At 44.7% G+C, this 11,307-nt stretch overlaps 1 protein-coding gene across 1 annotated transcript in view; it reads right to left on the reverse strand.

Annotated features, from left to right (window-relative positions):
- The window catches only part of Csrp3 (cysteine and glycine rich protein 3), an 18,688-nt gene extending 7,605 nt beyond the window's left edge, over window positions 1-11,083 (reverse strand). The window contains exons 1-2 of the mRNA XM_031384322.1: window positions 10,979-11,083; window positions 2,215-2,352 (exon numbers count right to left, since the gene is read on the reverse strand). Coding sequence (XP_031240182.1) covers window positions 2,215-2,326 — 112 coding nt within the window. The 5' untranslated portion in view covers window positions 2,327-2,352; window positions 10,979-11,083. The remainder of the gene's footprint in view (window positions 1-2,214; window positions 2,353-10,978) is intronic.
- Between the last annotated feature and the right edge of the window lie 224 nt (window positions 11,084-11,307).

Genomic DNA, 11,307 nt, shown 5'->3' on the forward strand with positions numbered 1-11,307 from the left:
GTGTGTGTGTGTGTGTGTGTGTGTGTGTGTAATGGCATGTGAGTGGAAGTCAGAAGATAACCTGAAGGAATTGTCTTTCTCCTTCTGCCATATAGGTCCCAGGGATTGAACTCAGGTCATCAGTCTTGGCAGCAAGCACCTTTACCCACTAAGCCATCCAGCTGCCCCCTTCTGGCCCCTGACGACCTTTTGTACACAGCAGTAGAAAACTGCGATGTCCAGTACGATGGCAACCGGCTATGGGTGATATACTAAGAATATGCTCACAAAATCATACCCAACTTCAAACAGCGTGAACACTAAAAGAATATACAATATCTCAAGAGTAATGAGACACATATTGGACAAACATCTCATATATACTGTGTTAAATGAGACATTTCAACATTAATTTTACCTCGTTCCTTATCAGTATACTTATAAAATGATGAGTAGTGTGGAATGTTACATGTATAGTTACAGGGTGAGTACTATGGAGTGTTATATGATTTGCATGTATTACTTTTGGATAGACTAAAATGGAAGGCTCAGTCAGCACTGGAGTTATCTAGAACTCAGAACAACACTGGTAGGATGAACTGAGGTAGGGTTGCCTCTCTGAGCCCAGATTCCTGCCAGCAGAGGCTTGCATGGAGTCTGGTAAATCTCTTGGAAATAATAAAGAAAAGCATGCTTCTCCCCAGAGCCCCCTGCCACACAGCTGAAGCCTACTCTGCTCATTTCTCATCCCACCCATGGGCTGGGGCAAACAGGTTATGCTATCAAGTGCTCAGAGCCTTCTCCTGTGGCTCCATTGAACACAGCCAGCATCTGTCTTGACTTCTGTCAAGACAATCCCCAGTGGGAAGCTTCCATCCACTCCACCTCCTATGCCAGCATCAAAATCAATTAATAAAAGCAAGACAAAACCTGGAAGGCCAAATTTCCAGGTATAGGGCCCCAGTTTTCTCCTATAACAAATCATAGGGAAAATCTATCTTCATCTTAGGGATAGAGAAACTGAGGTCCACCATGGTAAAACAACTTCCCAAGTAACACCGTGAATAGAAAAATCCTAGGTTCAAACCTTAATTCCAGTATTCTTTCCAATTCTATTCACTTTAAAGAACACTAGCTATTTTTACAGAAAGACCTAAAGGCTTGTGGAATGAATAATAAGTTCTAGATAGTTGTAAATGAACCATCAATATGAGGGATGTATAAGATGTCATAAAAGATAATTGCCTATCATTAAAACTCAAAGTATCAGTAAGTTTGTCAACCTAATCGCCAGTCCTCCTTTTCCTCTATAACTATGTTCTCTGAGAAGGGGAGGACCATGGACCTGCCGCTGAGAACACAGCACGTCACTGCTTCTGGCAGATACATTTGGAGTATGTAGTTCTCACCCTCATACTTGGAACTTGGACACTAAAGTTCTGTTGGTAACCATTAGGGTGGGACATAAGGGTTAGAACTGATGCAGATAATGGATCCTGCCCGATACTGAACAAAGCTAACCTGTGAGCTATCAAATTGCCTTAACCTAGAAGCAGAGATGGTAAGTGGCTATCTCAAGCCATAGCCCATTTCTCCCAGAAAAGGACTAAGTACTAGCCCTTAGAGGATCTAGCCCTCACCCTGCATGCCACCTGGGATTAGAGATGAGAAATGACTTGACCAAAGTCACATGACAGGCCCTCGGGTAGCTCACAGTAGTTCAGAGCTCCCTCAGTCTGGGCATTTGTAAATCTGTCTGCCAGCTGATGGTAAAGAGTTCCTCCAGGAAGTTCTGACTACCTAAGACCAAAATTTACAGAAATGGAACTGCTGCCCACTGTCTGACCTAGGTCCTTTCTTAGGGAAGACCAGTCACAGCTGGCTTCAGTGACAGCTGACCGGGGCCACAAGAAGAGCCAAATCTAGCTCTAGACAACTGCTAGTTTCCTTTCTCTGCTAAGTTACAGAGAGCAGGGCCAGACCCACCTGTCCTGACTTTGAGCCTGGTGAGAGCACCTCTGAGCTGGTGTATGGCTAAAAGTGCTCAAGGGAGCACTGTGCCTGATGCTTATGGAGTCCACAGGCAGCATTTCTCACGGCTTCCTGGTCATGCTCCTACATGCTGCCCACAGTGTGAGAACCACCAACAGGCCAACAAGTAGGACTAAATGAGAACTCCGAACCACCCCCCCCCCATGGTACCCGTGCCCCCCCATAGGGGTCTGCCCAACTCACTGCAGTGGAAGCAGGTCTTGTGGAAACTCCTCCCATTGCACTGGATTTCTTCTGCATGGTAAACCGTCTTTTCACAGGCTCCACATTTGGCACCTCCACCCCAGTTCGGCATGGTGAAGACTCTCAGCCAAGGTCAATCTAAGAGGGATATAAAGCAAATGCCCTAGGTTTAGATGGCACTAAGGGGAAACTGACCTAGGAGTTCAGTGATATGAGGACCAGAGGACAGCCTGGTTCATTCAGTCACTCCTTCATTCACTCACTCAATAAAATGGATACCTTTGACAAATAGTGCAGACCCTGGAGGCTTTGAGAAATCCATTTATCGAATCAGCTCAGTTCCCTCTTTGTTAAATGCCAGAGACATCTGTCCCTATTTCCCAGGGTTTTTGGAAAGAATAGACTGATAGTCTTATGTACATAAAATTGCATGCTAATACTTTATTTTATCATCTAAAATTTAAAGGTGGAAGCCCATTGGAAGTGGGCTTAGCTTCTGAACATGATATGTTCTTGTCTGGCTCAACTCTCTGCAGACCACCTTAAATATGGATAGATACAGTGAAGGCTCAGGTTTGGAATACCTCGGAACAGGCAGTGTGGATGCTACAAATAGTAGCTTACAGTCTTAGCTTATCCAGTTGGCAAAAAATATAGACTATGTAAATACTGTCATGTCTGTTGTCAAAGAATACCATTTCCAGCCATACAGTTCAGCACTCTAGTAGCTCAGCAATCTGGCAAGATAGACTGTGCTCTCTCTCAGCTGCTCTCAGCAGGATATGTGCATCTAGAGGGGCTACAGGCTTTTTTTCCTACTTCATCCCAGACACTTCTCTCTGGGGTGTCACAGTGTTGTTAGGGGACCAGGTGATTCAGTGTGTGGGAAGGGACTTCAGAGCTCAGGGGACTCCTGGGAGATGGTACTGACCTGTGCCCCTGCACCTTTGAGACACATTCTGCCTATAGCCACACCTCTTTTCTCTCAGCTTGTCACTGGAGGATGATGCTTAAGAGATGTTAATAAAGAGTAAGTCACAATTTTCATGCATGGGGCCTATAAGTGTGAGCACAAGTGTTTAGTTTCCTTAGAGCGAAGCTGAATTAAGCTGTTGATGCTCAGTGCACACATGAAGCCCCCTTGCTGTCTGCTTCGGTGACTGGACTTTCCCAGGATCCTTTGGCTTTTTAGAGCTTAGTGTGTCATGATATCATGGACATTGAGCACTATCACGCCACTCTCTTTCTCTGAGGCCACTCTCTGAGGCCACTCTCTGAGGCCACTCTCTGAGGCCACTCTCTGAGGCCACTCTCTGAGGCCACTCTCTGAGGCCACTCTCTGAGGCTGTTCTGGTCTTCTCTTTCCCTTCTGGGCAGACAGTTGCCTTCCTATAATAGCCGCGATTAACACTAAGCCCTCTTGGGTCAGCGCTCTGGGTTGTGTCTCACAGTCTCATAACAATGACAGCTTTTGCTAAGAAACAGAAAGTAAACAGAAAACAGACCACTGAACCTGACACTGGGCTGAGGGACTGACCTATCTGAGCATCCCCTGAAATGCCTTTCCCGTTAGAGGTCAGAGAACGGCCCGGGCTTCCTCTCTATCTTCTCTGTTTACTTAGAAAAATTTTAGGAAACAACTTCAAAGAAAAAGAAAACATTTCATAGAAGTTTCTGTTCTGCCATTTAATTGATTCAGAGGAACGGAGAGAGTAAGAGGAAAGGCTGGAATCAAGTCTGTATTCATTCATTTATTCTTCATTCACTCACCACGTGATTATTATCTGCCTTTCCGGTACACTGAACTGGGTACTATGTGGTGAATAGAGGCAAGAACATAGAAGAATGGTGACTTGTGTCCTCTGGCTTTGAGAAGCCCATGTTCTAGTGAGGAAAGCAGACAAGAGCCAGAATACTTTGGACGAGAGTGTTATGGTAACTCAGATGAGAGAACAACCGTGAGTCGCAGGACACAGAAGAGACCATATTCAGATAGTTTGTAAGGGTGAACAAGAGTCCAGCAGACGCAGAACAAAAAGGTGGAAGAGCATTTCAGGAAGATTTAAGAATTAAACAAAAAGGCATAATAACTTCATATCTCCAAAAAGAGCCTACATATTCCTATTAGACTCCATTCAAACTATAGACTCTTGGGTTGTAATGAATTTTGAAAATTGTCTAGCATACTCATTTTCAGCCAACGTAGATACAGAAGAAGAAGCAAACATTTAAGGTTAATTCTTAGCTAATTTCTTTTTCCTGGATCCATCTGTCACTTATGAAAGGTAATGCATTTTCTAGAAAAGAGAGCAATCATGTGATTGTGTTCATGTTCATTTTGATTGTGAGTTTCAGTGTAATACAAACAGAAGAAATGTAATATGTTTCATCTGAGAACATGACAGTGACCCTGTGAAATGATTGATGTGGAAACTCTGTGTGCAAACTGCCCTGGGTCACATTTCTTATTTCTTATTGCCAGTGATTTCAACGGCATGCCCAAGTTAATGGGGGACTGATATGCCTCTTGGGAAAGTATGTGAGCGTGTGTGTGTGTGTGTGTGTGTGTGTGTGTGTGTGTGTGTGTGTGTGTGTTCATGCATTTGCCTAGGCATACTTTACAAAGTGAGGGTAAGATTACATGTAATACTTCCTGACCAGCTAATGCATCTCAACAACCTTGTTTGTAAATGATCACAACTTTATGCCTTACATACATCAGGACTCAAAACCCAAAATAGAAACATATGAAGATTCACTTAAGAGACATACATCTCTTCCTGAAGAAGGGAACAAACACAGCAATGGAAGCTACACAAGGAAAATGTCTTTAACTTCCTCTTCCAATGCTCATGGTCCAAAAGGTAGAGGTATCGTAATGTGTCCTGAATCGGAAAACATAGGCTCTGATTGTCATTTATCACTTGAACTTGAGGAAAATAAATGTTAATAACTTCTTGTGCACAGGGTCTTTGTGAAGGTCGTGGAAATATGGTGGGAACAGAAGTATTGAGCTGTTCTAAGGCAAATGTGATTATTTTCTCTTTTGCAGCTTCCTCAAACACTACCAGTGTGCTAATTAAGTCACTGCGACTTGAAAGTACATTTAGGTCCTGGCTTACAAATGGCCTTTTTGGCTTCTGCATTGCTTTGGAATAGCTGTGTTTCAACACCCAGAACTGGGCTCAGGATGAGTATTTACCTTGGCACAGCACCAAGAGATGGGCCATTTGTTTATCAGCGTTACTTGGAACTGGCAAGGGTCATTGAAGGTAGGACACCAAATATAGGCTTGACTGTCAATCAGTACTGTTTATCACCTGGGTCACCATCGCACCACCTGGCACTGCTTCCTGGGACTATTCCTGAGGTTGCTGTCCCTGACCCAGAGACAAGTCATGGGTCAGGGTTGAAAAGGGAAACAAGAATTTATAAGGATGGAATAGAAGATGAGGGCTACCATACTGGCTGCGGACAGATTGGACAGTCTCAGCTACTGATCCTACTGAGAGACAGCCTTGATGGGCTTCTTAAATAATAGTACTGTGAAAGAGAGAATCACCCCTAAGTGAGAATTCTCTATAGTGAATCGGTGGGATCAGATCTGGGTCTACTTTCTAGCTTCTTCAAAGCTTTGTGGTGCAGGAAAGCTGTTAACCTCTCTGACTTTTACTATCCTTCCCAAAATGGGGGCTCTTTGGAAAGTGCTCAGAGAATTGCTTCAGTTCTAGCACTGCCACACTGTGAACTCTATGGTACTCAGTAACAGAGTTCTAATTGGTTCTGCTACCACTCTAAACCATCACGTGTCATCTGAACTTTCTAAAATAAATCCAGACTACTTATTGGACAGTATTCTGGATTTCTTCCTCCCTCTCTCCCTCCCTCCCTTCCTCCCTTTCTTCTTCCCTTCACTCCTTTCCTCTTCCTCTTCCTACTTTCTCTCTCTTTCTCTTCCTACCCACCCCCTGCAACTATAAGACTAAAAGATGGTATTCTAGGACAAAGTGAGGTAGACAAAAATAGCCACTTAGTGGTTGTGTTACTTCTTCTTAGAGTCCATTTAAAATCTGGAAGACAGGCAGGTGGTGGTAGTGCACACCTTTAATCCCAACACTAAGGAGGCAGAGGCTATCTCTTAAGTTAGAGACCAGTCTGGTCTATAGAGTGAGTTCCAGGACAGCCTGACCTAGCCTGGACACAGAGAAACTCTATCTCAAAAAACCAAAGATAGATAGATAGATAGATAGATAGATAGATAGATAGATAGATAGATAGATAGATGGATGGATGGATGGATGGATGGATGGATGGATGGATGGATGGATGGATGGATAGATAGATAGATAGATAGAAATCTGAGAATGATGCTTAAGTCAAGAGTTGGAGCAGAGACCTCCAACTGCTCAGTAACTTGTTCAGCTCACTGCTGGCTCACTGGCTAATTCTAACAGAAGCGTCCACATGGTGAGTTGAACTGTCAAAACAGGATGAGACAAAGTTCTCATAGGAACCCTACCTGGACTTTATGACAGAGTTAGTACCATCTCAGAAATTGCCACTGATGTGAAAGATTCTAGAGCACAGACCTTGGAGCAGACACTGCAGTAACTCCTGACCAGTAACCCATCCAGGCGGATGCTGCTGAAACCAACTTTTCAGGAAGGGAAATGTGCACTTGAGGAATTTACATCCCTGTCCTAGGTCCCATGGTTAGGCTGGAACTCTCCTCTCTGACTCCAGAGCTGTGCTCCCATACTGATGCCAACCACTGCTCATGTTTGCATCAACGCATTTCATATATTATCTTTGATGTTACAGCAGCCCAACGCAGTAAATTGTGTTGTTCCTAAATTGGAGATGAGAAAATTATACAGAAAGATAAATTGAGTTTGACCAAGATTACACAGCCAATAAATGGGAGAGCTGCACTTAAAAGGCTAATTAACTTGACTCTTATGCAAGCTTCTGCTTCAACATATCTTCCAGGAGACAGACATGACTGAGCACTTCCAGGGACCAAGCATCTCACCTGTGTGGGAACTGAGGTCTTACAGATCAATTATCTCTTTATGGGTCATAGAAAGCATTGGTGAGAGGATTCCTGGGGGCTTCAACTTGGTAACATAAGGGACATCCAGGAGTAAGTGGTGTTCAAATACAGAAAGGGCTCCTCCAGAGCTGGACGTCTCTTTCACTGTTGATTCTCATCTCCTTTGGGGATGGACATCTATGTGACTAAAAGGCAGTGAAGCATCTTCTAGAGTCCTTCAAGCCCCGAGACCAATTTAAGGACCTGAACTGTGAACAACAGAATCCTCTCTTTGCAGAACACGCTCAACAGTGTCCCTTCTTGAGTGCCATTTCTTCTCTTAGTTCAGCAAGGCAGACAACGGAGTGTGAAAAGGCCCAGACTTTTGAAAGAACTAAAGCTCCATTCAGAACATTAGCATTCTGATCTGGGGCCCACGGCTCAGACTCCTGAGCACAGACCCCATGGATGTCAAAACAAGCAGTTTTGTCCCAGAAAGCTGAAGGTAATAACAGTGACTGCATACACATTCTTGGTGCACACAAGGACCCAATGATTTTTGATGCCTTTGGATTATCATGATAGTTGATTAATGTGATTTTCTATACAGTGTTTGAATCTATTTTTGTAAAACAAGTGAAACTCTCTTTTTTTTTCCTTCTCCATGAATATTCATTTCAGACCACAAATCAACCGTTTCTCCAGTGTTTAGAATCTCAGCCACCCATGTGTGGCTAGCACAGGGGAGTGCCTTGCTCGCATCTCAGGCTGCTTGTGTCATTGACTGAGTTGGCCTCTGGCCCGCTCTGCCTCTCTGAAGCTCTTGCTGAGCTTGACCTGCCACTCACAGGAGCTTTGAAGGGAAGCATGCCCATACATAGTCCCTGTGGCTGAGAAGGAGTTCATCCATTTTGCTCCTACAGTAGGTGTCAAGGGCAGTGGGTGGCTTCCTCCTGATCTTATAAGCCAGGTGTATATATGAAGTCTCTCCATCACCACCTTTCATAAAACCTTGGAAGCCCTCGGTGCTTAGAAACAACCATGAATGTTGGCTCTCAGGCCTGGTGGACATGTGATTAGAGAGATCATAATGCGCAATTGCAGCACCCTGCTCTGAAATTATCTCTGTAGCACGCTTACTTCTGTTCTTGGCTCTGCTTTGCCCTTTGTGCTTTAAAGACCACACCATACCCTGTTCACATCCTGGCTCTGCTGCTTTCTGGCCATGTGACTCTGTGTGATTGCAGCAGTCCCTTGAACTTTAGTTTCTTGCCCTACAGAATGACTTTTCCAGGACTTTCTGAGACTCTAAAGAAGCCCTCACATGATCTAAGATTGCATGAGAGCAGGTAAGCAGCCATAGATGCTGGTCACTATGTCCAACAATGACCTTAGTGGAGCTCTGCATAGGCCCTGGGCTTCAGGGCTCCTAGATAATCCCTGCATCTCTTGCTGCTTCTTTTCCCTGGAGACACACTCAGTTTCCACCTAGGCAGGAATCATATTTCTCTTTGGACCTGACTCCCAACCCTCTATACAGTAAGTATTTCCAGACATCTGGGCAGCATGCTTGTGCTTGGAAGGCTGCCTGCCTGGAGTTGTATTACCTGTGTACGATACTCCTAGGCCTGTATCCACTCTCTTGACAAACACATCAATCACCTTTCACCACTGACCAGCTTGTTAGCCACTCTGACTGCCAGACTTTGTCATCATCTCCTACTTCACAGGGCATCCTTCCTAACGCAGAGAAGGCCCTGCACCCTTTCTGAAAGGCTTCATTTATGCATAGAGCCATACTGAATTCGTCAAGTGCCTCCCTGAATCTTATTTAGCCCACACAAATCCCCTGGAGATAGGTGGTCATCCTTGCATTTTACTGTTCTGAAAGTGACAACTGGGAAGCTAAGAGATATTCAGAGTTATGATTTTGAACCGTTGACTCCTGTTTACTTTGATTTTCTTCCTATGATTCCCAAGAGTTAAGAGTTTGCATCTGTCATGGTTCTGTCTCCATTTTCTGAGTGAGGCCCTTCTGGTTCATCTGTTGCGTGCTGCCGCTTGCTCCTCTCACCCTTCCCTCCTGGCTGCTTCTCACCCCATCCAGCCTCTGCCCCCACCCAACCTCTGCCCCCACCCAACCTCTGCCCCCATCCAGCCTCTGCCCCCATCCAGCCTCTGCCCCCAGGCTGCCTCTGACTCCACCCAGCCTCTGCCTCCATCCAGCCTCTCACCCTCTCCGCTGTGCTCTCTTGCCCCTAACATATTTTTGTATGTCCAGACAGACACTGAGCCCTGGCTCAGCTATACCTCCTCCTAACCTGTGGGAGCTACTAACACTGAGTACCAATGAGAGAGTTATTCAGAAATAAACCAAAGCCAAATCAGGAAAATCTCCACAGTTTCTGGGACATAAAACAGTTTTACATACATTGTAATGAACTGGCTGAATGATGGAGCATTTTGTAATTGAGAGGGCTGTGGTAATTTCATGCAGATGGTCATAGCCTTGCTTCATATGAGGTACCCCTGGTCTTGTTTTATAAAAAACAGCATGACATGCTCCTCTTACCTCATTTTCCTTAACACTCAGTCCCCAAAAGTAAATTGAGTATGCAGACTAACCACATCCCCCTACCCTACTTCACAGCTTTCGCCTCCATCTATCCCAGCCCTGAACTAGGAGGCAGTCCATCCTGCTTATTAACTGGCATTGCACCACACTACAGTTAGATGATCCCCTCCAATGGCCACCCACTCCTCCATGGAGGGGTCACCACCCTGACTAAGGGCCAGAACAGACATCAGAGGTGGCAGCTTTGATCTGCACAGCATCCAGGCCGTTGCTTAAAACCACGTCTTGTTCTCATTGACTGAATATTGAAAAGAAACCCTTGACTGAGATCTAGAGAGATACTGGGAATCACACTCATCACAGGCCAGGAATTCATCTTCCTATTAAATAAGAGGTTTTAATGAATTTTCAGCATCATGATGTCTTTTTTTAGGACCAGTTTTGATTAATTTTAAAAGACTAAAAGCATGCCTGTGGCTGAACATCTTTGGTGTGTATCTATTTTAAAACAACCAATCTAGCATCTCACTCATCCACCCTTGTGAGTAGCAACGTTTCATGAATTGAGGTGGGAAAGGTTTTCTCCTGTGCTATCAGATCAATGACAGATCTGATGATATACTATATGGTTGTCTTGTAATGGTATAGTACTGTGGAGTTTAAAAAATGTCATTATTTTTGTATCAAACCCTTGAAGGAAAAGTGACCAAGACCCTCCTTAGAGTCACTCATTTGCATCTTATGTGGCCAATTTGAGACTGCAGTGTACATCTAAACTTCAATTTCCTCTGCTTTCGTGCCATCTGACTCAGGAGATGGGGCTATTCCACTACTACAATGACTTTAAACCCAGATTAACCTCATGCTCATTGTTCCCAACTTTTTGTTTTGTTTTTAGGTTGCCAGGAAATCATATGCAGACCTTCACAATGCTCCCCAAGCCCTGCCACCCAATATCAATCATGCTTTTAGGAAGTTCAAAGCAATTGCTAGATCCACATATGGATCAAGTATATAACTTGATCCTCCTCATATGTAGCCAGACTGGATGCTGGGACTTGGTTGTAAAATATGCCTCCACGCTATAGGACTCCATAAAGTCCCATCCAGTCACCCAGTCAGCCATCCCACCCAAATGCCTGTTGTGGTCCACTTACCTGCCTGTGTGGTCTCTGTCAGCTCGACTGAGTAAGGGGACTCTCGTCCTCTTTAAATATATAGAGGCTGTCACCAGCCTTGGCTCGCTGAGGGAAGGGCAGTAGGGAGGCTGAGGAGAGGGGGTGAATAAGACACGAGTAACACAATTGCCAAAAATAGCCCGTGACCAAAGCCCTTAGTTGTGTTCCCCGCCCCACCCCCCATGCCAGCCGGGAGCCTCCTGAAGAACAATATCAGTTGGGTTCTATTTTAATTGCCATTTGCCTAAGGCACCAAGGGATGCATTTGTGAAGTGTACAGCTTCTGACTGGAGACTTAGACTTGTACA

This window comes from Mastomys coucha, unplaced genomic scaffold (genome assembly GCF_008632895.1).
Source record: "Mastomys coucha isolate ucsf_1 unplaced genomic scaffold, UCSF_Mcou_1 pScaffold21, whole genome shotgun sequence".
In the NCBI taxonomy this organism is placed as follows: Eukaryota; Metazoa; Chordata; class Mammalia; order Rodentia; family Muridae; genus Mastomys; species Mastomys coucha.